Genomic DNA, 26435 nt, shown 5'->3' with positions numbered 1-26435 from the left:
TCAGCCAGAGGCCGAGTTCGCAGAACCAGGTGGCCTATCGGATTGGATCGAGAGTACGATCGGAGTGAAGCAGGGTTGCCCCCTCTCACCGACACTCTCTGGGCACACTCTCTGGGCTGTACATTGATGAGATCACCTCTTTCATAGACCGCCTAGGAGGCGAAGGATCACTACTGGCCGATCCCATGATACAAGTATTGCTATACGCTGATGACATACTCCTTAGCTCATCCTCAACGGAGCGGCTATAGAGACACTCGGAGGCCCTAGAGGTGTTGCACAGTTTGCCATGACACCACTACAGATTAATGCCATCTTTCAGACAATGACTTTCTTCCATAGAGTCTAGGACTTACCTCATTGGAGACTACAGACGCTAGCTCTGGAGTCATCCAGACGACTAGCTGAGGGTGGGGCACACACATGGTATGCACGTAAATCCACATGGTTTGCCAAACATGGGATTCAGATGGACAGGCTCCCCCCCTTTCAGTATAGTTTGGATGCACTCCTTGAGCCGATTCTAGGAGATGAGATTAACCGTATCTTACGGCTAGATCTTCTCCAGCTCCACACGTCTCAAGCTTGGGGGGGAGATCAGGATGTTAGAATATGAAGCCAAGTTGAGTCAGTTTAGTGTGTTCTAGTGTGTTCTAGTGTGAGTTATGTGCCTTCATGTGGTATCAGATCCTCCCTTCCTACCTTCTTGCTCTATCTAGAGGATGAGAGAAGCCCACAAATGGAAGCTCCCCTCTCCTCTAAGGTAGAGCCTCCTTTCACTTAGCCTCGCCATGGTTCCTCGCCATCAAGTACTCCGGTGTCCTAGTGATTCCTCCTGGTCTTCCTTAGCATTGGCGGACATTCCTCGTCAGTTGGTCGCCAGAAACTTGTTTTGGAGCAGCCCAACGGCTGTCTTTTTACCTTTTGAGGTCGATTTCGACGTTTTTTGACATTTTCGCACTGTCCAAACATAAATGACCCTATCCCGCACCATTTCGTACGCCCGTACAGACCTTTGCAAGCGGATGCACGACAGTGCCACGAGTCCGTACGACTTGTCAAACGGCAATTCCAAGCAGTTTTAGGCTATTTTTTGCTTAGATTTGGACTTCAGTGACCTCCAACAGTGATTTGAGCTTCCCGAGCTTACCCACAAGTCATTTCGACTGTACCAACACTCCACTATATTGACTTGAGGCATCTGTATGCGGGGAATACTCTTTTCACATCTCGTCATCTCCAACATTGCGACATTGATTCCAAATGCCTTGTACACAGAGGAGGACTTTACAGAGGCAGCCTTGCAGATATGGATTTCTCATGTCCAGGGTGGGCAGCCATATCCGTCACATGTAGCTGCTGCCCTTTCTGCTATTAGCGACTTCTACCACTCAGTTGCTTGTTCCAGGAGACGAGATATTCTTAGACGTGAGATTGATGTTCCCCAGCAGTTGGCAACTTTGCAGAGGAAAGAGCAGAAACGGCCTTCAGATGCTTGGATTCAGGAGCGCCTTGCTGCAGCAAGGGCTCAATCAGTAGATATTGCTTGATCAAAGAGCAGAGTATGCCTTTCATGCACGGGAGTCCTTTTTGATTCAGATGGGTGGCAGAGTCAACAAGGACTTTTTCTCTACTCTTGGCCCTAGAAATAGTAGAGAGAGTGTATCCCAGCTTATTGAATCACATGGGGTTTTACAGACAGATCCAAATGATGTCATGCGCATAGCTTCAGATTTTTATGCCGCCCTTCTTACTGCAGATCTTGACACACGGCATAGAGAGGATGCTAGACAGGTTATTTGGCAGAGCATCCCCTTGGTGGTGAAACCGGATATGCATGTTTTGCTTAATGCACCTTTCACCAACACAGAGACTGCACTTTCAGCCCTTCACAAGGGCCAAGTACCCAGGTTCGGATGGTCTCACCCTTCTTTTTTCATTGCATTTTGGGATATGATTGGAGACTACATTACGTCAGCCCTGCAGGGCATTTGGGACTCTGGTGAGATGCTTGGGACGCTCACAGAGGGTCTCATTCACCTTATCCCGAAAGGAGGTTGCAGAAATTTAGTCCCAGTGGAGGCCTATCACACTTTTGGGGACATGTTACAAGATTCTGGCCAAGGCAATCAGCCTCCGATTGCAGCCCCTTCTCTCAGATCTTATTCATGACACTCAGACGGGATTTGTGCATGGCAGAAGTATTTTTAAAAACATTTTCTCTTTTTGGGAAGCTTCAGAGTGGGCCATGCAGAGTGGCCAGAATCTAGCCATTCTACTCTTGGATTTTGAGAAAGCTTATGACAGAGTAGATTGGGGTTTTTTGGAGGGCACCCTTCTACATTTTGGCTTTACTGATGCTTGGATCAGAGGTGTTTCCTCTTTGTACAGATCAGCCCACATTTTCTCTTTTTGGGAAGCTTCAGAGTGGGCCATGCAGAGTGGCCAGAATCTAGCCATTCTACTCTTGGATTTTGAGAAAGCTTATGACAAAGTAGATTGGGGTTTTTTGGAGGGCACCCTTCTACATTTTGGCTTTACTGATGCTTGGATCAAAGGTGTTTCCTCTTTGTACAGATCAGCCCACAGCCAGGTACTTATTAGTGGGGTAAGGGGTGAGAGATTTCAGATTTCTAGATCAATCCGTCAGGGATGCCCCCTTGCTCCTTTTCTTTTTTTGTTCGTGGCTGAAGCTATGCGTATCTATGTTAGATTTCAAGCTGACATTTTTGGGCTGAGACTTCCCATCAAAAGGGAAGAGGAGCTACTTGACAGTGAGTTGGCAGATGACACAACAGTTTACTTGGATGCCACACACAAACGCTCACTTCTTTCAGGATAGCATTGGATTTATTTTGCTTGGCGGCGGGGGCACAGATAAATTGGCATAAATCCAATGGCTTTTGGATCAGTGATGAGGACACTCCAGTTTGGGGGCTTGACATAGGATTCACTTGGGCTCAGAGGGGTGTGCCTATCAGCTATTTGGGCTGCCAAGTCCGCTTGGATATTTCTTCCACGCAGCAGTTTGCTCCCATGTTGGAGAGCATCAAGAGGAAGCTCCTTTTTTGGAGCTCAACCAAGCTGGATCTTGCCCCTAGCACGTGCAGCCCGACTCTCTCCATTTGGCTCGGCTCCTGCATACAAGGCTCTAAGGCCATCTCCTCTCCAGTGCGAACTTCAGCTCCAGCCACCGCCAAACTTCCGCCGCCAATCTCTCTAAGGCCTTTGACTTGGCTCCAATGCTTCACAGGCTGCAAAGAGTCTCCCTGCAAGCATCTTGGTGGATGATTTAGTTTTTAGTGTGCATGATGGTGGTAGATTGCTCAGGTCCACAGAGGACATCTTGCTTGAGTTTGCTTTTCAGCCTATCAGGGTTGTAGGGCTTTGGTACAGGGATCAGATTCAGAGTGGTTCCTCGACCCAGGCCCCCGGCTACTCTCCACCGGATCTTGGAGGCTTTGGCTCTACGGGGGAGTTCCTATTAGGTATTTGCAGTGGGACCCTGGAGAGTGGGAGTGGATTGACGCAGGGCATCGAGAGAAGAGCATCGCCTTCTTTTGTTACACGATCAATAATGCCAGGAGATTCCAGATTCAGAGTGGTTCCTCGATCCAGACCCCCGGCTACTCTCCACCGGATCTTGGAGGCTTTGGCTCTATGGGGGAGTTCCTATCAGGTGTTTGCAGTGGGACCCTCGAGAGTGGGAGTGGATTGACGTAGGGCATCGAGAGAAGAGCATCCCCTTCTTTTGTTACATGGTCAGTAATGCCCGGAGATTCCAGCTCAGTAGTAGAGGTTGGAGACCTTCCAGAGTTTCTCACTAGGAGACATTTGATATCACTGCAGATTTGCAAAGGTGCTTCTGGAAGAGACTCTAGAAATCCCACAGGAATAGAAAGATCACTCTCTTCTTTTGGCTTTCTATCCATGGTGGGATTGCAGTGAACCTTTGGAGATCCAGGTTCGGGCCCACCCTACTTGCCCTCATTGCCTCTCTGCTTTGGAGACTATTCAGCATTGCTTATGGGATTGCAGACAGGCGAGGATGATTTGGATGGGGGTAGCCAGAATTTTCAGTCACTTTGCCCACTCCCCATTCTTTATGACATGGGGCTCAGTGGCTTGGCTTTCTCTTACGGGGCCTCAGGTATTCTATGAGAGACTTGACTCCTCTCGGGCCATTTCGATTTGACGTCTTCAAGTTGAGTCCTGTTCGTAAGATGTGATACCACACCTTCCTTTTGCAGCTGTACATGCCTCTGTGGATACCTCTTGGGAGATTCTAGCAAGCATAGCATCCTGGCATATCTAGAGAGCCAGATGCGCAGAGGCATTGGAGGGAACTCGGGTTCATCCCTCGCACACATTGGCTAGTATCTGGACAAACACCATACATACTTTGATGGCCGTATGGACGAGTATGCAGGGAGACTCCCGTGCAGCCTCAGCTAGGAGGGCTTCTTTCTTTAGGGAATGGAAGGATTCTCCTTTCTTCTCTGAGACTCCTATAGGGTTGAGGTGGCACTTTCAGCCTCAGCCTTGGTTGTTTTCCACCTCACTTTGAGGGGGTTTATTTATCCTCATGATTTCATGATGTATTCCGCTTAGAGCTTGCTCTCGCGGGTTTTTTCTCTTATTTAATAGAAGAATATTTCTTGAAAAAAAAATAAAAATTTGCAACATTGCAGAGTTTGACTGTCCCGAACAGTCAAATTTCATTTCTCTGATCTCGGTACACTTTGGTGACCGCCTCGATTGCTGCGCCATCCGATGCCGTCTACTGCTACTGCTCTTGCCCTCGAAATCCATGCCAAAACTTGCTCGTGATTTCACCATAGATTGCCTCTCTTACCGCCTTCATTCGAGCTTCCCGTTGGTGCTCACGGATTTGATTTGAGCGGCCCACGATTTGCGTCTTCAACTGGGAAGCTCCCTTGAGCATTTGGTGAGTCTTCGATCAACACATTGAGTCATGATGTGATCTCCCTTGGTGGCTGCTCCTATGGCCTTCATTGATGCATCATTCGAGGGCATCCTTGTCTAGTTCTTCACCGACATACCTCTTTGCATCAGGATGTGCACACTCTTGTGCGGTAGCTACTTCGGGCTCATGGGTTCTCTGCCCTTGCTATGCATAAAATGAATGAAATCTTTTATGCTTTTTTATATGTTAGAGTTAAAGGTTCTCTGCCTTGAGTAGTCCTCTAAAAGGAATGTTTGAAGTAGGTCCTATGCCTTGGATAGTCCTCCTAAAATGTTATATGTTTGGTGTGTGACTCCATGTTCCTAGTTAGTCCCTAGAGTCAAGAGGGGGATGTACTGTGGGAGCCATATATTGGTAGTGATAGGGTCTAGTTATCATGCCTGGCATATGAGTTCCAAGATGTTGGTGCATTGGTCTTCTAGACCTTTGAGTTGTTCATGCATCCACGCTGAGACATTAGCCTCTGAGTCATGTTTGGGATGTAAAGCCATGTGAGTGCTCAATCAGACCTCTGAACCATGCTCAGACTTCAGCCTCTGAGTTGGCATGGGAGCCATGTCTAGCTCATACATTGCACAGTTTAGTAGTCCTGTCACTGTCATGTTCTATCCTTGGTTACATTCCAGTAGTCTCTCACCTTGCCATCATGGGGGGATGTTAGAAGATGAAGGCGAGTTCAGTCAGTTTGGTGTGCTCTAGTGTGTTCTAGTTTGAGTTCTAGTCTAGTATGTCCAATGGATGCCACGTGTCACATTGGGAGTTATCCCATATGCATAGGTGTTCATATGTGTGTGTGTGCTCTATATAAGAGTTGTACTTGTCTAGTGTCAAATCAATCAAGTATCAAGCTACAAGCTCTTTGGTCTACAAGCGAGTACTTTCATTTTGGTTCATTGCTCTACTCATTTCATTTCCATTTCATTGTGTCTCTCTTTGAGTATCACTTCCTCTCTCCCTAGCCTACCCTCTCTCTCTCTCCCTCTCCACCATGTGCCTTCATGTGGTATTAGAGCCTCCCTTCCTACCTTCTTCTTGCTCTATCTACAGGATGAGAGAAGCCTGCAAATGGAAGCTCCCCTCTCCTCTAAGGTAGGACATTTTGGCACTGTCCAAACATAAACAACCTTGTCCCGCACCATTTCGAGAAAAAACAAATTCAACTTTTTTGTCCATACTCTTTTACGTACGCCTATACGGACCTCTGCAGGTGGATGCACGACAGTGCCAGGAGTCCATACAACTTGTCAAAAGACGATTCCGAGCAGTTTTGGGCTATTTTTTTCTCAGATTTGGACTCCTGTGGCCTCCAACAGTGATTTGAGCTTCCAAAGCTTACCCACAAGTCATCTCGAGTGTACCAACACTCCAGTACATTGACTTGAGACTTCTAACAGCGAGGAAAACTCTTTTCACACCTCGTCATCTCTGACATTGCAACATTGCGACATTTGACTGTCCCGAACAGTCAAATATCATTTCTCTGATCTCGGTACACTTCGGTGACCACCTCGATTGCTGCGCCATCTGATGCCGTCTATTGCTGCTGCTCCTGCCCTCGAAATCCACACCAAAACTTGCTCGTGATTCCACCATAGATTGCCTCTCTTACTGCCTTCATTCAAGCTTCCCATTGGTGCTCACGGATCGGATTTGAGCAGCCCATGATTTGCATCTTCAACTGGGAAGCTCCCTTGAGCATTTGGTGACTCTCCAATCAGCACATTGAGAGTCATGACGTGATCTCCCTTGGTAGCTGCTCCTATGGCCTTCATTGACACATCATTCGAGGGCATTCTCGCCTGGTTCTTCACCGACATACCTCTTTGCATTAGGATGTCCACACTCTTGTGCAATAGCTATTTCGGGCTCATGGGATCTCTGCCCTTGCTATGCATAAAACGAATGAAATCTTTTATATATTTTTATATAGTTAAAGGTTCTCTGCCTTGAGTAGTCCTCCTAAAATAATGTATTTTCTCTTACATGCTTGGTGTGTGACTCCATGTTCCTAGTTAGTCCCTGAAGTCGAGGGGGATGTACTATGGGAGCCATATATTGGTAGTGATAGGGTCTAGTTATCAGGCCTGGCATATGAGTTCCAGGATGTTGGTGCATTGGTCTTCTAGACCTCTAAGTTGTTCATGCATCCATGCTGAGCCATTAGCCTTTGAGTCATGTTTGGGATGTAAAGCATGTGAGTGCTCAATCCGACCTCTGAACCATGCTCAAACTTCAGCCTCTGAGTTGGCATGGGAGCCATGTCTAGTTCATTTTTTTTGCCGAAAAAACAGTGCTGATTATATTACTTTGGAAAAACAAGATACATGGGGTCAGTTTTGCAGCTGACGGGGCTGCGTTCACAAATCGGACGCAGCCCTAAGTGGAAACAAAAAGCTCTCTCTCACGGAGGGATCAAGCGGGTGTGAATAAACAGCCAGAGAGGCGGTGAATAGCGCCACTGAAGGCCCTGAGAAGTATGCTCGAAGAAGAGGCCCTGTGTATCCCAATCTCGGAGGAAACGTCTCCGCTTCTCCCGGCCAGCCCGGGAATCCCCTTGTATCTCGTCCCACTGGCCTCTGAGTGTGTGGATAATCTCGCTCCAGATGTCGGCCATGACCTGGGCAGTCGAAAGAGAGGTACCACCGAGGATCTGCGCGCAGCGCGAGGTCCGGGTGTGCCAACCGACGATGCTGCTAATAATCTCCCAGACTGGCTGCCTCTCCTGAGATCCTGTGTCCGCCTCTGCCAAGTGCTGCGGGATGCCCTCAAGCGGCCCCCAAGTCCCCTGTGTGATAAGGAACATGGGGTCCTGCGGGCCTGCCTCGAACAACTGATGATAGCCAGGTGTGGTGCTGCACCAACAGAACGCGCCCCAGGTGATCAAACCTAACTCCGGTGCTGCGTGAGTGAGGATCCCGAAGGCCCACCTCCACACGTCCTGGGCACGAGTACAGCTCCACAGGCAGTGCTTTGGTGACTCCTCGTCCTCATGACAAATCTGACAAAGTCCATCCTGACCAATCTGCCCCAACCAGCTCCCCACTGGAAGACCCTTGTGGGTGAGTAGCCAAAGGCAGTAGGAAATCTTCCGCGGCCGCCAGCTCTCCCACAAGGCCTTCCAGAAGGCCTGCAAAAATAGCCTGGAGATACCCTGAGCATACCAACTGGGCCGTTGGGTGGGCGGGCGGCTCTGCATCCTCCCGAGAACTCTCCTACCCAATGTCGTGCTGTAAGCGAAGAAAGGGGTCGGCCCCTGGCTTGCCACAACCTCTGGCCATCTCCACTCACCTGGGTCCCAATCAACCTCTGACAGGGCCCGCCCCTCCCAAAGCCAGAGGCGCCATAACTGCAGCTGATCCTGCTCAATACTAGGATCGATCTGCCAAACCTTCCCCACAAGGCCTACGACACGAACCCTCTGCCACGAGAGAAGGGGGTCGATGAGCACACCCTCTCTCCTGAGTCGGCCGTCCCCCAAAACCGCGAAGAAGGATACAGAGGTGTCGTCCAGCCGGCCTGCAACCACCAGTGGGATGCCACGGGGGGTGAACTGTCCAAGCCAACGGGCATCACCAGGCATGAGGATCTGAATCTCGAGTGGGTGGAACCAACCAACTGGCAGGAATCGCTCCGTCTCTCTGTGTGTCTCGCCTGAGCTCCACGGACACCTCCGACTGCGGCTGCTAGAGCAACGGTCTCCAAGTGTCTGTAAGTGTCCCTCCAAACTCGAAGGGACCGAGCTGGCCCCCGCATCCAGCCATCCCACGGGATATGTGACCTCTCCCCCAGCTGACGGCCCAAGGTATCTCTGACCTGATCGTTCCAGATGAGCGGCTGGCGGTCGATCTCCTCCTGACTGCTAGGAGGGGACTGGAGGAGACTGAGACGAAGTCGCCTCCAAACCGTGAGAAGGCTACGAATGAGCGGGGAGCGGGGGTGAGTAAGCGGTGCAGAGGTGAAGATCCACCGGATGGACGGTAGCCACTCTCCACCTTGGCGCGGGACGCAAGAACTAATCCCCTACTGAAGTAACATCTTCCACGTTTGCCCCCCCGGGATCAAACCGCGGATAACTAACTTGCTCAGCAGGGCCTGACTCTGAAGCTCAGGATCAATGACCCCCAAGCCACCCTCAGCCTGCGGAAGAATGACTGTCTGCCAGGCTACCTTGGCTCTGGTATCTCTGAGACCATCCCCCCCAGACCACAGGAAATTGCGGACCATCCTCCTGAGCTGTGCCACGCAGGATCTCGAGAAGCACAAACAAGAGGCCACATACCAGGCCGTGGCCAGGAGAACCTGGTTGACTACAAGAGCACGACCTGCAACAGAGAGCTTAGCAGTGCTCCAGAAAGCCAGCTTCCATCGTATGGAATCTAGCACAGGGAGAAACTGCTGAGCTGGCGTGATGTCCAGGCCGAACTGAAAGCCGAGATATCTGGCAGTCTGCCCCCGCGGGATCCATCTGAAACCCAAAAACCTCCCCCACTGTGAGCATGCCCCAGGGTTTGTGAGAAAATCAACTGATTTATTCCAGTTGATTTTCGCACCGGCTGCAGAGCAGAAGACCTCTAAGGCCAGCCTCACCCTCTCCAGCATCATCTCATCATCCTGAACATACAGCGCTGTCATCTACATACTCCGAGTCTAGGAGCTCCGTGTCCTCCCTGATGGGAAGGCGAACACCCCGGATCCCTGTCGACCTCGCCCAAAGATAGTATTTCATCGCCTCGGCGAAGAAGAGAAACAAGTAAGGAGCGAGGGGGCAACCCTGACGCACTGATCTCTCTAATCGAAATCGCTCTCCCATCCTGCCGCCGATGATGACCCTGCTGGAAGCTGTCCTGTATAACGCTGAGATACCCTGAATCCATCCTACTGGGAATCCAAGTCTCTCCAAAGTACCCTCCAGGAAGGACCAGTCCACTCAATCGTAGGCCTTCTCAAAGTCGAGAAGTAGGATGGCTAAGTGCGACCCGCTGTGCTGAGCCCACTCCGTCGCCTCTGAGAAGGTGAAGACATTATCCAAGATACTGCGATCCTGGACAAAGCCTGTCTGAGTGTCATGAATGAGGTCAGGAAGTAGTGGCCGAACTCTGGCGCTGATCATCTTGGCAAGGATTTTATAGGCAGTGGTGAGGAGAGTGATCGGGCGCCACTGACGGATCTCTTGTCGATCTCCTCCCTTCGGGATGAGGCAAATCAATCCCGAAGAGAGGTCAGGAAGTGCTGATCATCTTGGCAAGGATTTTATAGGCAGTGGTGAGGAGAGTGATCGGGCGCCACTGACGGATCTCCTGTCGATCTCCTCCCTTCGGGATGAGGCAAATCAATCCCGAAGAGAGGCTCTCTGGCATATGTCCGCTGCTGAAAATTCTCTGGAGGGCTGCTAGGAGGGGCTGATGGATCTGATCCCAGAAAGAGGTGAAGAAAGCGCGAGAAAGCCCATCCTCGCCGGGGCATTTCTGCCCATCGATGGCCATCAAGGCCTCCTGCATCTCGACAGTGGTGAATGGTGCCATCAACGTCGTCTGCATGTTGGGCTGAACAAGGGCTGGAATGTGCCTCCACACCTCCTCGCGGGAGTGTCTAGTACGGGGGGCAAGCTGCTCCTACAGGAAAAGAGTCCTGTAGAAGTCGGTAGCCAACCCCAAGACCTCTTCCTGGTCGGTAATGATGTGCCCCTCCGCTGTCCTGAGACTCCGGAGCTGGTCACCTGCTGCCCTCTGGCCATGCGTCCTGAAGAACTCTTTGCTCATCCGGTCGCCCTTCCAAGCCCAGTAGGAGAGGGAGGCGTGATAAGAAAACTCTGAGCGACGCTGGAGAGTCTCCTCAAGAAGGGCTCTGGCTCGAAGGGCCTGGATCCGAAGCTCCTCCAAACCCGGAGCTGCCTGCTGGAGTCGTTGAATGGAGGCGAGGTCCCTACGAAGAGCTCTCTCTCTGCCCCACCACTCCTGGCGAACCTGAAGGGCTGCGAACTGGCAAATCTAGCTAGACTCCTGCAGAGCCTGCGCCACCGACTCTATCAGATTCACGCACTCGCCCCAATCTCTGTCCCAAAGGCTACCGATGCTACTGCGCATCTCCTCCCTAGAGAAGATGGAATCAGGAATCCTGCACGAATGGGGAGGAAGGGACTGAGCTGCCGAGTCTAGTGATAAGAGCACTGGCGCATGGTCCGAGAGTGTCGTCCCTGGCACTACACCCACCTGACCACCTCTGCTGATGGCCCAATCACTGACATAAAATCTGTCCAGTCTCTCCAAGAGTCTGCCCCCTTCCCTGCGCCACCGACTCTATCAGATTCACGCACTCGCCCCAATCTCTATCCCAAAGGCTACCGATGCTACTGCGCATCTCCTCCCTAGAGAAGATGGAATCAGGAATCCTGCACGAATGGGGAGGAAGGGACTGAGCTGCCGAGTCTAGTGATAAGAGCACTGGCACATGGTCGGAGAGTGTCGTCCCTGGCACTACACCCACCTGACCACCTCTGCTGATGGCCCAATCACTGACATAAAATCTGTCCAGTCTCTCCAAGAGTCTGCCCCCTTCCCTGCGGAAGCCCCATGAGAAGTCCGAGCTCCCGTGCCATCGGCGGAAGGACGGGTCTCTCCAGCTGTTCCTACCTCCTGTCGCAAAGAGAAAGGAGTCCCAAGCGGACTGCTCTGCCTGAGCTATACCTGTAAACTCTGGTCCTCTGCCCTACTAGTCCTCCAAAGTCTCCAGATTGTTGAAGTCACCTCCAACAATTTACGAATCCATGTCTAAGAGAATCTCTGTGAGTGTCCTCCAGAAGGTGGCTCTGCATCGGAGGTCTGTGGATGCATATAGATGTTGAGGATTCCTATTTTGAAGCCCTCCAACTCTAGGCCAACCCAAAGTGCACGGCCTAGGATCAATGTACCATGGCCAAAAACTCCCTGAGTAAACGACTCGCAAACGGAAGTGCAGACACCGCCACTCCTCCCCTGTGCACCGATCGAGGGCTCCCAATAAGTGTGAGCATCCAGGGAGGATCTTCCCGCAGCGACGGGTATGAGCCACTGAAAGCTTATGCTCCTGGAGCAGGAGTATATCCAAGTGACCAATCACTGCTGGTTGAAGTTCCTGTCTCAAGATGAGCTTCCTAGGACCACGGGTGCCGAAGAATGAAACCCGTTCACGTTCCAGGAGACAAGGTGTAAGCTCATGATGAGGACTGGTAGGCTGCGAACAACTGTCTGCTCGCGGCTGAGGTCGATGAAGAGGTTGATATTTCGGAATGAAGGCGCTGATGCTTTTGTGAGGGTTTGGAGGGGGAGGCGGGGTCATCCGGCCCGTTCTTCAAAACTTTTAGCAAAGGCGTGAGGCCTTTGGTGCCATGGACAAACGCTTTCTCAAGCCAACTCGAGATCTCTGAGGTAGTCATCCCGTAGAAGGCGCGAAGTTTCTGAGGAGTCCAGGCTCTGACATCCTGGGGGGGGCCACGACAGAGGGGGCCTGAGGATCACAATCAATCTGAAACGCTTGGCGGCGCATCGCCATCGCAGGCGCACGTCACCCTCACACCACTGAGTCTCGAGAAGTTGTCCACCCGACAGGCCTATCCAGGAGCAAATATGAGCGTGCGTCTGCTCTCTGAGAGCCTCCCAGACCGAGTCGTCTGTCCAAATCTCGGTGCCGTCGCTGAGAAAAGTGAAAGCAAAGCTGGGGCCATCCCTCGGGGCCAAGGCTGCGATCTTCCCATCCGCCCCTTTACGGAGCAGGAAGATACTGATGTCGAGGCAAGCTGGGAAGGTCCCGAGGTCGGCCACATCCAAATAATCCCAGGGACCGGACCTGTAGAAGTCGCAAGGAAGCTCTCTCTCCTGGAGCTGAGACCCGCCAGAGTATGCAACTGAGGGGGCCGGGCTAGCAAACAAGGAAGACTGCTCCAGGGGTGGTGCAGTCTCAGGGTGCCCTGCCTGGGGTGGGGAAGGAGGAGGAGGCTGAGGGTTAGGCGACTCAGACTCCACGAAAGCGACTAGCGGGGGGGGCGGAGGAGGGGGAGTGGGGGCTGCACGCGGCTGAGGAACCACCGGTGAAGCTGACACTGCGGAAGAGCTGAGAGGGGCGGGGGAGGAGGGATGGGGCTGGGGTTGGGGCTGGGGCTGGGACTGGGGCTGAAGAGGAAGAGGAGGGGGCTGAAGAGGAAGAGGCGGGGGTTGATGCTGCGGGTCAGAAAAAGGGGACTGCGGCTGGGGTAGGGGCTGGGGCTGAGTGGAAGGGAGCTGGGGATCGGAAGAGAGGGGGACCTGAGGCTGCGGAGGGCGGGCTACAGACGAAGAAGAAGCTCTCCCAGGACCCTGGGGCGACTGCCTATCAGGTCTCTGAGGCACTGCTGCAGGCTGGGTAACCTCTGCCTCCTTGCCTTTGTCAGAAGTCTTCTTATTCTTTACTCTTTTTCTTCTGACCTCAGTCCAGCCGCCAGCCACCTCTGGACCTGACTCCAACTGCCTCTGCTCTTCCTGACGTGGCTGCCCGGAGGGAGGGGGAGGGGGCTGCGGGGGGAGGGGGGGCGGGGGGGCCGAGAGGAGCTAGAGAAGCGTGGACAAGCAGCAGCCAGGTGCCCAAAGCCGTGACACCTCAGGCACTGGCCTGGCTGTCCTGTGACTACCATGCTCTGAGTAATGCTGCCAGCATCTGTCACGATCTCAATCACTGCAGGGAGGGACGCAGGGTCTACCACAACCACAGGGACTCTGGGAGCTCCTGCTGCAGCAATCGCGTCGACGAAAGTGTCATGCATCACCTAGCCAAAGTGGGAACCCAGGTCCCTGACTATCGGCCGCAACTCAGCAGCAAGGCCTAAAAAAACTAGCGTCACTGGGTGGCGAGGTATGCGGAAACGAGCATCAAAGTCCGCTGCGCTGAATCCTCAGTACCAAGGGACTATCATGATGATCTTTCCATCCACAGATGTGGGGGAACCAGCAATCAGGTTGCTCGCAGCTTTCGCAGTGGAGAGTTTAAGCCAAAAGATGCCCCTTCCCATAAGGGCCACCTCCTCGATGTGGCTGTCCTCTAGCATAAGAGTGGATTGAAGCCAATCCCTGATGGCTGGTCTGGAGGGAGAGTGTCCAATGACTCTGCCATAGACTGAAGTGAGGGCAAAGTCATTGGCAACCTGTTGTACCCGAGACGACTGTTGCTCTGTCAAGATCACGCGGTAGGCTTCTGGAGAGGGAGGGTCCGGCTGGGCCTCTGGTTCCGGGCAGGGAGCCGCCATACCGCCAAGACAAACTGCGAGATCTCCGATGAGGAAGAGGCTGCCACCAAAAAAGGGGGGGGAGTTAGACGGGGGATGGAGCCTGGGTGTGACGGAGGAGGATAAGGCGAGGCGAGGCGAGGCGGGGCGGGACGGAAGAAGAGGAGGCGAAGGCGAGGTGAGGCAAGGCGGCGGGTATAGGGCGGGGGGGCGTGGCGAGGGCATGGCGAGGGCGAGGGCGGAGGGCGGAGGTCGAAGGCGAGGGTGGAGGTCGAAGGCGAGGGCGGAGGGCGGAGGGCGAGGGGAGGAGATCGAAGGCGAGGACGGAGGGCGGAGGTCGAAGGCGAGGGCGAAGGGCGGCGCGCGGAGGCGAGGGCGGAGGGCGGAGGCGAGCGCGTGGTGGCGAGGGGCGAGGGGCGCACGACGAGGGGCGCAAGGCGAGGGGCGAGGGGCGCGAGGCGAGGGCGTAAGGTGAGGCGGAGGAAGGTAGAGGCTACGGAGAGGGGGAGGAGGGCTCGCAGGAGCACTTGGCTGTGAGTGCCATGTCTAGTTCATACATTGCATAGTTTAGCAGTCCTGTCACTGTCATGTTCTGTCCTTGGTTCCATTCCAGTAGTCTCTCACCTTGCCTTCATGGGGGGATGTTAGAATATGAAGCCAAGTTGAGTCAGTTTGGTGTGTTCTAGTGTGTTCTAGTGTGAGTTCTAGTCTAGTATGTCCTATGGATGCCACGTGTCACATTAGAAGTTATCCCATATGCATAGGTGTTCATATGTGTGTGTGTGCTCCATATAAGAGTTATACTTGTCTAGTGTCAAATCAATCAAGTATCAAGCTACAAGCTCTTTGGCCTACATGTGAGTACTTTCATTTTGGTTCATTGCTCTAGTCATTTCATTTCCATTTCATTATGTCTCTGATCCTTGCCTATGACCCTCTCACTAATGAGGCTCATGATGTGTGCAGTGAATGCTAACGACCCCAAGACATTCTCAACCATACTGTGGCCTCCATGTGGCAAGCAGAATTCAAACCTACTCTACCTCTTCGCTCAGCTGTATCATACTGATGCACATATTTCCCATACTGAAGCCCCCAAGTGTCTATTTGCTAACATATAGATTAAGTCTGCTTCATTGATATCTACCTATGGCAGCATAATAGCATCCCCCTAGAAATCCAATATCGTTGTTCGTATGGCCCATGTGCATACATTAAAGGCCTCCACTGAAATATCTCCCCTTGCCTCGAGAACTAATGTATATTCAAGTATAATGGCATAAAAGATTATGCCCCTGCAAATGTCACGGGGACCTGATTTTTGTTGTGCGAATAAACCCTTGGACATTGAAAACCCCTAAGGTTTGATATATGGAGTAGGAAATAATTCCTAGGTGCACCCACTAGGCCCAAATGCTAGGGCCAAGCCAAGGTTTAGAGTGTTCAAAAAGTTGGCCCAAGGAAAAACCAAAGTGTGTCATTGGTAAGGGGTTAGAGCCTTTAATGAGCCACATGGCAGTCCCACGTGTGCATGTGGATTGTGGTTCCAAGTGTTGACTTTCTCTCTCTAGTTTGGATCTCCTGTCTCTAGCCTTGCACCTTGGAGCATGTTACATGATCAAACTGTACAGAATTTTCTCTTGCACCCCGTGAGCACCTTCACGCAATTCAAGGCTGTAGCACGGATTAATTGGTTATATGGATAATCCATCATGCATCCCGAGGCCCCATAGCTGTTGTACGAACCATTTTCCAAAATGTACGATTGTTGGCACAATCCCGAGGCACATTAATTAGATGTACAGACTATTGGCACATCATTCGAGGCAAATTTGGCTAGCTGGGTGGAAAATCGGGTACTCATTTCGATGCTAACTTTGCTCCCTCTCCCTCTCTCTTGCATGCATCCCGAGGCTCCTTGCGGGCTCTGCTCCTTGTGATCTTCTCCAGGTTGAATCCTCTTGTTCTCTCTAATTCCAGGCCGTTCTCTCTCTTTTGCTCACTCTCCTAGCTGCCCAATTCTCCAGCTAGCCTTTGCTTTGTGGAACTGCTGCCCTCTGGAGGTGTTCTAACTCGAAAGAGCACCTGGTAGCTGGATAGATACGAGTTTGGAGCGGGTTCAAGCTCATTTGCTGCTAATGCTTCATTTGATTGTGACTGTGGGTCAATTGTGTGCTGCTGGGGACCTCAAGAGCGAGGGCAGAGCTCGCACCTCTTCCAAGGACAGCGGGTATGATCAACCCTCATTTTGGTTTCCATTTGTCATTTTTGAAGTTTGTTATTCCTCTTTTGCTATTGGAAGCTCCCTCTTGGCCATTCAGGCTGTGGAGAGACACCTAGTTACAAAGGGTGTGTCCGGATTGGTGCCAGAGGAAAAGTGTGTGGATTTCTTCCTACTTTGAGGTCACGTGTGCAGTTTCATATCTATGTTGTTGCAATGTCGCCCTGAGAGGCTGGACATTGGCTTGTGGGATTGCCAAACCCTTTGGAGTAAGCTGGATGCCTTATGGAATGCCTAGACAGATTTGCAGTGGACACAAGCAGTGAAAAATGTCTTAGCCTTGCCTTAGCAAATGGGTTCTAGTATGCAGTAGGGATTGGATGCATTTTAAAGCCACGAATTGGCTTAGACAGTGGAATTGCCAGCGAGGCAAAGTGCAGGGGGTGATCCCTTGTGGCAAGAACAGATTCCATTTTTAGATGAATTAAATAAATGCCAAAAGGGGCGCCAAAGCATTTGGGGCCAATCGGTGTCTCGTGTATTGTTTTTGAGCAGGGGCATTCTAGCCTCCCTTCAATGTGTGTGAAGTTTTTTCTAAGTGGTTTTCATCTTGTAATTGATCTGGATACCCAATCCGTAGTAGTTCACTGCCCTTTAACTTGCTAGAGGCCAGTTTCAGTGGTTCCATTGCTGGGATCATCACCATCTTCTCCCAGTCTGTAGTAGTTCACTGCCCTTTAACTTGCTAGAGGCCAATTTCAGTGGTTCCATTGCTGGGATCATCACCATCTTCGAACGACGTGCCAATAGTCTATACATCTAATTAATGTGCCTCAGGATTGTGCCAACAATCGTACATTCTGGAAAATCGTCCGTACAACAGCTATGGCACCCCGAGATGCGTGACGGATTATCCATACAGCCAATTAATCCGTGCTACAGCCTTGAATTGCGTGAAGGTGCTCATGGGGTGCAAGAGAAAATTTTGTACAGTTTGATCACGTAACATGCTCCAAGGTGCAAGGCTAGAGACAGCAGGAGATCCAAACTAGAGAGAGAAAGTCAACAGTTGGAACCACATGCACACATGGGACTGCCATGAGGCATTTTCCCATCCCTGGCCCGGCCAGATGAGGTCGTGGGAAAACATTTGATCCTACTAGAATGCCCCTGCTCGGAAACAATACACGAGACACCGATTGGCCCCAAATGCTTTGGCACCCCTTTCGGTATTTATTTGATTCTTCTGGCAATGGAACATGTTCTACAACAAGGGCTCACCCCTTGCACTCTGCCTAGCTGGCAATTCCCCTGTCTAAGCCAATTCATGGCTTCAAAATGCATCCAATCCCTAATGCACACTAGAATCCATCTACCAAGGCAAGGCTAAGGCATTTTCCATTGTTTGTGTCCACTACAAAGCTGTCCAGGCATTCTACAAGGCATCCAGCTTGCTCCAAAGGGTTACATATCAAACTACACATGTGACCTCAAAGTAGGAAGAAATCCACACACTGCCCCTCTGGCACCAATCCGAACACACCCTCGATAACTAGGTCTCTGTCCACAGCCTGAATGGCCAAGAGGAAGCTTCCAACAGCAAAAGAGCAACAACAAACTTCAAAAATGACAAGTGGAAACCAAAATTAGGGTCAAAACAACCATACCTGCCGTCCTTGGAAGAGGGGCGAGCTCTGCCCTCGCACCTATCCTCCCCAGCAGTGCACAATTGACCCTCAGTCACAATCAAATGAAGCAATAGAAGCAAATGAGCTTGAACCGCCATCTATCTAGCTTCCAAGTGCTCTCTTTTAGGTTAGAACACCTCTAGAGGGCAACAAATCCACAAAGCAAAGGCTAGCAGGAGAAATGGGCAGCTAGGAAAGTGAGAAAAAGAGAGAGAACGGGCTGGAATTAGAGAGGGCAGGAGGATTCAGCATGGAGAAGATCACAAGGAGCAGAGCACGGCCGCTAAGCCTACAAGGAGCCTTGGGATGCGTGCAAGAGAGAGGGAGAGAGAGCAAAATCTGCATCGAAATGAGTGCTCAATTGTCCGCACAGCTTGCCAAATCTGCCTTGAACGACGTGCCAATAGTTTGTACTATCAATACAGCCAATGTGCCTCGGGATTCGTGCCAGTTGCCATACAACGCGAAAAATCGTCTGTACAGCAGCTATGGTGCCTCGAGATGTGTGACAGATTAGTTGTACAGTCAATTAATTTGTGCTACAGCATCAGATTGCGTGAAGGTGCTCACAGGGTGCAAGAGAGAGGAAATTCCGTACAAAGAGGAGATCCACAAAGCAAAGGCTAGAGGAGAAATGGGCAGCTAGGAAAGTGAGAAAAAGAGAGAAAACGGGCTGGAATTAGAGAGGGCAGGAGGATTCAGCATGGAGAAGATCACAAGGAGCAGAGCAGGGCCGCTGAGCCTGCAAGGGGCCTTGGGATGCGTGCAAGAGAGAGGGAGAGAGAGCAAAATCTGCATCGAAATGAGTGCTCAATCGTCCGCACAGCTTGCCAAATCTGCCTTGAACGACGTGCCAATAGTTTGTACTATCAATACGGCCAATGTGCCTCGGGATTCGTGCCAGTTGCCATACAACGCGAAAAATCGTCCGTACAGCAGCTATGGTGCCTCGAGATGTGTGACAGATTAGTTGTACAGTCAATTAATTTGTGCTACAGCATCGGATTGCGTGAAGGTGCTCACAGGGTGCAAGAGAGAGGAAATTCCATACAAAGAGGAGATCCAAACTAGAGAGAGGAATTCAACACAGCCTCAGTGGCATGCTCTGAGGGAACATGTTCCTCATTATCCTGTGCCCCAGCATTCAGCTCTTCTTCGCTTTCTTCATCCCATAGCCTATATTCAAGGAACTCTGAGTCCTTCGCCCGTTCATTGGGTGTGTACGGAATTTCCTCTCTCTTGCACCCTATGAGTACCTTCACGCAATCCGATGCTGTAGCACAAATTAATTGACTGTACAACTAATCTGTCACACATCTCGAGGCACCATAGCTGCTGTACGGACGATTTTTTGCGTTGTATGGGAACTGGCACGAATCCCGAGGCACATTGGCCATATTGATAGTACAAACTATTGGCACGTCGTTCAAGGCAAATTTGGCAAGCTGTGCGGACGATTGAGCACTCATTTCGATGCAGACGCAATCCGATGCTGTAGCACAAATTAATTGACTATACAACTAATCTGTCACACATCTCGAGGCACCATAGCTGCTGTACGGACGATTTTTCGTGTTGTATGGCAACTGGCACGAATCCCGAGGCACATTGGCCATATTGATAGTACAAACTATTGGCACGTCGTTCAAGGCAGATTTGGCAAGCTGTGCGAACGATTGAGCACTCATTTCGATGCAGATTTTGCTCTCTCTCCCTCTCTCTTGCACGCATCCCAAGGCTCCTTGCAGGCTCAACCGCCCTGCTCTGCTCCTTGTGATCTTCTCCATGCTGAATCCTCCTGCCCTCTCTAATTCCAGCCCGTTCTCTCTCTTTTTCTCACTTTCCTAGCTGCCCATTTCTCCTGCTAGCCTTTGCTTTGTGGATCTGTTGCCCTCTAGAGGTGTTCTAACCTAAAAGAGAGCACTTGGGAGCTAGATAGATGGCGGGTTCAAGCTCATTTGCTGCTATTGCTTCATTTGATCGTGACTTAGGGTCAATTATGCGCTGCTGGGGGCTTGGACAGAGGATAGGTGCGAGGGCAGGCTCGCCTCTCTTCCAAGGACAGCAGGTATGGTCGTTCTGACCCTAATTTTGGTTTCCACTTGCCATTTTTGAAGTTTGTTGTTGCTCTTTTGCTGCTGGAAGCTCCCTCTTGGCCATTCAGGTTGTGGACAAAGACCTAGTTATAGAGGGTGTGTCCGGATTGGTGCCAGAGGGGCAGTGTGTGGATTTCTTCCTGCTTTGAGGTCATGTGTGTCGTTTGGTATGTATGTTGTTGCAGTGTCGCCCTGAGAGGCTGGACATTGGCTTGTGGGACCGCCGAACCCTTTGAAGCAAGCTGGATGATCTTGTAGAATGCCTGGACATCTTTGTAGTGGACACAAACAATGGAAAACGCCTTAGCCTTGCCTTGGAAGATGGATTCTAGTGTGCATTAGGGATTGGATGCATTTTGAAGCGAGGAATTGGCTTAGATAGTGGAATTGCCAGCTAGGCAGAGTGCAAGGGGTGAGCCCTTGTTGTAGAACATGTCCCATTGCCAGAACAATTAAATAAATACCGAAAGGGGCGCCAAAGCATTTGGGGCCACCAATCGGTGTCTCGTGTATTGCAGGGGCATTCTAGCCTCCCCTTCAGTGTGTTTGAAGTTGTTTTGTAAGAGCAGCTGGAATTATCTTGTGTTTGTATTGATGTGGATACCCAGTCAATAGTAGATCACTGCCCTTTAGCTTGCTAGAGGCCGGTTTCAGAACATGTGGCAGCCTTTGCATGATCGTAAGGCCTTGTGAAGAGAGAGAGAGAGAGAGAGAGAGAGAGAGAGAGAGAGAGAGATGAAAAGGATCAAAGCAAAACCTAACGAATAAACCACTTAGGAAGCAAAGGTACGTTTATGTTCTCATCAATACCCAAGCATAATCTCACAATCAGGTTTCAAAAAGATTGCAAAAAATTGCATGGTTTTATTACCATCACTGTCCCCCAGCCCAGTGCTTGGGTGCGGAAAAAAGCAACTAAGTGCATGGTTTTGATGCACATTCCACGACAAGGTCTTACCACTTATGGCTGAGCTTTGTGCTACCAAGAAATGTGTTTTATTGGCTACCCACTTGAGGTTGCTATTGGCCTTTGCTGTAAAGATTTGTGCAAACAAGATGGTGTATTTTGGTGTGCATGGTTTTATTACCATCACTCTCCCCCAGCCCAGTGCTTGGGTGTAGAAAGATTGCAACTAAGTGCATGGTTTTGATGCACATTCCATGACAAGGTCTTACCACTTATGGCTGAGCTTTGTGCTACCAAGAAATGTTTTTATTGGTTACCCACATGAGGTTGCTATTGGCCTTTGCTGTAAAGATTTGTGCAAACAAGATGGTGTATTTTGGTGTGCTTTTTCTCAGGTTCAAAGAAAAACATTTGTTTTTAATGTGAGATAATGGAAGTGGAGACTCATATCAACATGCTATACAAGTTTAAATAGAAGCTTTAAAAATGGCTTGGGATGAAGAAATATGCTTTTGCTGAAACACGTGCAAGCTTCCAACATGACATGTGATCAAGACATAGGCCAGAGCATGCATGCATCCTCCACACACATTAAGGAAGCAGCAACACGGTAAAAACAAACCTGGCCTTTCCTTACCTGTCTGAATATAGTGCTTGTACCTGAGCCTTCATGGCCAAGGAGTAAAAGCTTGTGAGTCTTCCTCTGCTCCAGATAACGCAGTACTGCCCCTATAGAGCTATTGTTGAGATTATACCCAGATCCATTGGAGTTGTGAAAAGGTCTTGGCAAGCAAAAGACAGGATAAAGAAGCCGTACCAATGCCTGTCTACCAATTTTACCAACATTCCAAGCCAAGGCATATTAGATTGTGAAGGGTTGTCATATCAAGACTAACACTCTAAATAAGTTTTTACGGTAGCATTCAATGGAGAATTGCCTATGCATTGTTTGTGACATAATGGAAGAAGCAGCTCATGGTTTGAAAACCACTGTTACGTTTCTAACACAATACAGACCATGAAGTGTCAGTTTGCCCACGCAAAATTAGCCCATATAAACAAGTTAGCCCCATCACACACATATTCCTTTGGGGAATCTTAGATATGATAATCTCATTGTCATTCTTTTTCAGAAAGAGGGTTAAAGACTCTAGACAAGAGTTAACGTTGTACACTATATTGCAGGTAAGCATAGGTCAAAGGAAGCTTTGGAGCTTAGAGAGATTGGGAAACGGTCATCACAGGTCATAAAACACTATTGAAGAGTGACTTTATTTCAAGATGTACATGTCTGAGAAGCAAGTATATTAAACCCCCCGCAGCAGAATAATAGTTAGGGAAGACCTTCGAGGGCAAAGCTCTAGAGGAAGGCCTTTGGCCTAAAAGTTCACCTTCATATCATCTAGAATCCAAATCACGCTAGTCTGAAGTGAGACCGTTTGGCCTTCCTGCTGCAACTGTACGAGTCTTATCGCCTTCACAAAAATGCTGACCTACAACTTGAGTATCCCCCTGTGAGCTATGGAATCAATGGAGTCCTACTTAGTAGATTGTTTTCTTCTCCTCTGCCTAAAACCTTAAGAGGACTTGGTGCTAAATATCCATGCCAAATAAGTCACGTCAAAGAGGAGCTTCGCAAAAGAGCTTTTACCTTTCTCCAAATATTTCCTCTTATGTTGTTTTGCCCTTCCTCCTGATAATTTCCATCTGAATAAACCCACAGATGAGTGCCAGGCGGACACTGGACACCGGCAAACTGCACGTAAATTGCACCAAAACTCAGTGCACAGAGATGATACTTGTAGACCTTTGAGACACTCATCAGCAGTAGCTATCCAAATCACAGCGCCGTAGTGAGTGGCGTACAAATTATCAGGTTGTATTCAAAAACTAAAAAGATGAGCAGTTTGAAAAAAGGTCAATGTCTCGATTCGGTTGTGACAACAACAAACTTTACCACCTTAAGCATCCTAAGTTCACTTTTGGTGATCTGCCGTCCATTGATGTAAACGCCTGTGTTGCCCCCACTAGCATTGTGGAGGAGCGCACCACCCACGTTCAAATCAGCAGTTATGATTCTGTCTGGCTTTTCACCCTCCTGCAACAGATTGTACTCGCCATATTAAGATAGCAATATTACTCTTCTACTCAGGCAATCTGAAGCATTACAGAAACTTTACAGGGGGCGTTTTATTGAATTCACACCTTTCCCCATAGTGCAGACTGTTTATCATACCAGTATCTACCAGGCTTCACCTTGAGTGCAGGATTTCTGCAACCCAGAAGCTCCGCCAGTTCTTCAGCTGTAAGCTCTCGTCCATTTACGAATACTTGCTCTGGCCGTAGTTGATTCGCTGGACACTCTCTCTCGGCCCTCATTATCTGTTTTAGTTCTAGAGGACAGAGGGTGCGCTTGAAAAGCCTGGAGGGCTTCCCTAAGTTACCTCTCTTCGATTCATTGATGGGTTGTCCTATGCAGCCTACACATTTGCGGCCTTCCGGCATAGATCCCATTGCAAGCAGCATGCACTTACGACAGAACTCAGCACGACAGACCAAGCATGCTTCCTTCTGTTGAAACCCGTGACCTTTCAAACAGCGACTGCACTTGCCCCTTCTCATTCGCTTAAGACGAGAGGAATCCGCGTTCCCGACGGGCGCTTGGACTGTGCTTCGAGATCCATTCAATTTCTGGTCGAGTGACGTGTGCCCAACTGCTTCAAATCGCTCCACCTTGGATGGGATATTCTCCGGTTCCTGGTACACTAAGGTTTCGAGCGAAGACATCCTGTCCGAAAACATAAGATGAAGAGTTGTCTTATCGGAAACAAGAGATTCATTGGAAACAAGCGAGCTGGGCGATTCGGGACACGGGGTAGGCAAGGTTTCAACGGCGGGAGAAATATCCGGCTCTCCGTTTGTCTGAGACGAGATGAAGCATGCGGATGGCGTGACTTCTGGGGTGGCAGAAAGACCGCTGAAGGGGGAATTCGGAGGGGAAGGAGCTTGAGAGTACGCCAATTGTTTCGTCTCGCGCTGCGCCGTGCGCTCTATCAAGCCTTCGACGGGGGAAGGAACAGCGTTTGGTTTCGCGAGGAGATCAACCTCGGGAAGCTGACCGATGTTCCTGACTTGGACAGAGAGCAAGGGCTTGCGTCGCTGGATGGAGGAGGCGTTGCAGCCATGGCTAGTGGCCGTGCTCCTGGGTACTGTGGCTATGGGAACGACGTCAAGGGCCTGGGCCTTGGGAACGTGGAAGGAAGGCGGGGGGCCACGATACTCGAGAGCGAACGAGTAGTCGAGGTGCTCCTGATCGACGGGGAGGGGAGTGCCGGGGGGGAGCAAGCTATGGAGGAGGAGGCTCCATGCAAGGGAGTCATCGTCGTCGTCGGCGATGTTAGAAGGGGAAGCCATGGCTCCAATACTGATGTGTGAAGGGGAAGCCATAGCTCCAATACTGGAGAAGCTGAAGAAGGGAATGGGTGGAGCTAGCTGAGAGTGTCGCGTTCAGGGTAGCAACGATGCTTTGGCTGCGCGCAGGATCGACTGTGGAACTGCGCTTCGCACGTCGATTGACTCCAACGGCAGGGAAGATGGACGTTCTTCCGGAAGGCTGACGTTTGGTGCAAGACTTTTGATTGACGATAAAAGGACTTGTCCGAGACCAGTCACCTACTTCTACGTCAGCAACGCCTACGTGATGGTGAGTTCGTTCGCTCTGCATGAATTTATCACGTTTCAAACACAATTCCCATACCCTCGCTCGGCAGCTGCGGGACAGATAATATGGACCGTCGCATTCCACACCTCACCTCCTGCAAAGCGCTCTCTCTCTCTCTCTTTCCCCATACGAAGAAGGAGATCGTCACTTGGTAGCTCTACATTGGTTATATGTTGCTTTAGCCAGGTCATCCCCGAGGTGATTCGAACACAGGCAGCATGTTAGGAGGGCCAATGCCCAAACCACTTGAGTTGTCGTTGCCTTGTATAATGAAGATTCTCTAACCTTGGCAAATTTGTCTCATTGAGAACAACGTTGAGAATGCCATTAGCATCATGAATTCACCTCTCGACTAGGCAAGCTCCAACTAATTGCTTTTTTTACTTTTCTATGTCCCCAAGAAGAGTTGCTTCCAACTTCACCGTAGTTTTTCATTGACAAGGGATAATAATGTCACCCCCTGCTCATGTTGCAAGCACCTCAATAGCTCATACACTAGGTGACCAACATAAGAATTTACTATCATTCTTCCGATCTTGTTACTGATTTTTCATTTCCCCAAGCACAACCTTAATTTCTACCAAATCTTGCCTCGTGCTAACTCAATATGGTGCAGTGATAATCTCTGTAAAGATCATGGTGGCTTCATCAATTCAGTCAACCAAATTGGCAAAGAAGAATCTCAAGGTGAAATTCTTTGATTCAATGCCTTTTTGCACCCCAAACACTTCATGGTGGGGATGTATACTCAGATGTATAGGAATTATCATGAATGGTGATGCTCAAGGGCTAAAGCGCGTACTTTTGCATGCTACATTGTTTGTTATGTTTTTTCATACTTTCATGCTTTATGATTTAAAGAGGTTTCCCATGAGTAGGGCTATTTTATCCCTTAGAGACAAAAACTTGGAAGAAATTAATGCTAGATACTAATGACAATTCAATGGTTACCTTGGGATTTGACATAAGATTGCATCATGGCTTTAGCACATAAAGATAAACATGTCACTTACACAATCATGCTTGCACCTATAAGTAAGTATATCTTTTTAGGTCAATTGTGTTTATGTCTTTGTAGCATTCACTTTTTCATAGGCTAAGGGAAGTGGTTTTTTGTAGTTTTTTGAAGAGTCAGATCCACCAGAGCCTTCAGCACTCTGTGTATATAGTTGATCCAGCTATATCTTTCAAGTTGAAGGATAACAAGACATCAACCAAAAGCATTTCCAAGTGGTTTCGTTTTTGGATTTGGATGTGGTTGATATGATTCTCCTCCCATATTGTTCATATTATGTTCCCTAACCTTTTCCACTACTACCCTCTATTGACAAAATCCTGATATGTTCAAATTGTATTTACACCCTCTTGGTCTAATCCCCTCATGTTTGTTGTTTTTCTTGCAACAATCACTGGAGTTTGGTGCATATAGACATACAACAAAAGTTATGATATACCTTCAACTCCTTAAAAGGCAGCCACCAAGATTTAGAATTGTAAGTTAGTCATTCCCCATACTTTTGCTGTAAAACACGATTTCTAGGTTTTCTTTTGAAAAGTCAGTCATATTGCTTTTACTAAAGTATGAA

General features: G+C 49.8%; 1 protein-coding gene across 3 annotated transcripts in view; it reads right to left on the bottom strand.

Annotated features, from left to right (window-relative positions):
• The window catches only part of LOC147881618 (extra-large guanine nucleotide-binding protein 3-like), a 55269-nt gene extending 30588 nt beyond the window's left edge, over positions 1 to 24681 (bottom strand). Inside the window, exons 1-4 of one of the 3 annotated variants that reach the window (XM_087401287.1) lie at positions 23334 to 24681; positions 23089 to 23226; positions 22780 to 22884; positions 21766 to 21951 (exon numbers count right to left, since the gene is read on the bottom strand). In XM_087401287.1, coding sequence (XP_087257413.1) covers positions 21766 to 21951; positions 22780 to 22884; positions 23089 to 23226; positions 23334 to 24575 — 1671 coding nt within the window. In that variant the 5' untranslated portion in view covers positions 24576 to 24681. The remainder of the gene's footprint in view (positions 1 to 21765; positions 21952 to 22779; positions 22885 to 23088; positions 23227 to 23333) is intronic. The other 2 variants (XM_087401288.1, XM_087401289.1) reach the window with 2 other exon arrangements.
• Between the last annotated feature and the right edge of the window lie 1754 nt (positions 24682 to 26435).

This window comes from Dipteris shenzhenensis, chromosome 30 (assembly GCF_047967505.1).
Source record: "Dipteris shenzhenensis isolate YYH24624 ecotype China chromosome 30, Dip_SZ_1.0, whole genome shotgun sequence".
Classification (NCBI taxonomy): domain Eukaryota; kingdom Viridiplantae; phylum Streptophyta; class Polypodiopsida; order Gleicheniales; family Dipteridaceae; genus Dipteris; species Dipteris shenzhenensis.
The sequence above is the reverse complement of the archived record's forward strand: the minus strand, read 5'-3'. Positions and strand labels throughout refer to the sequence as shown.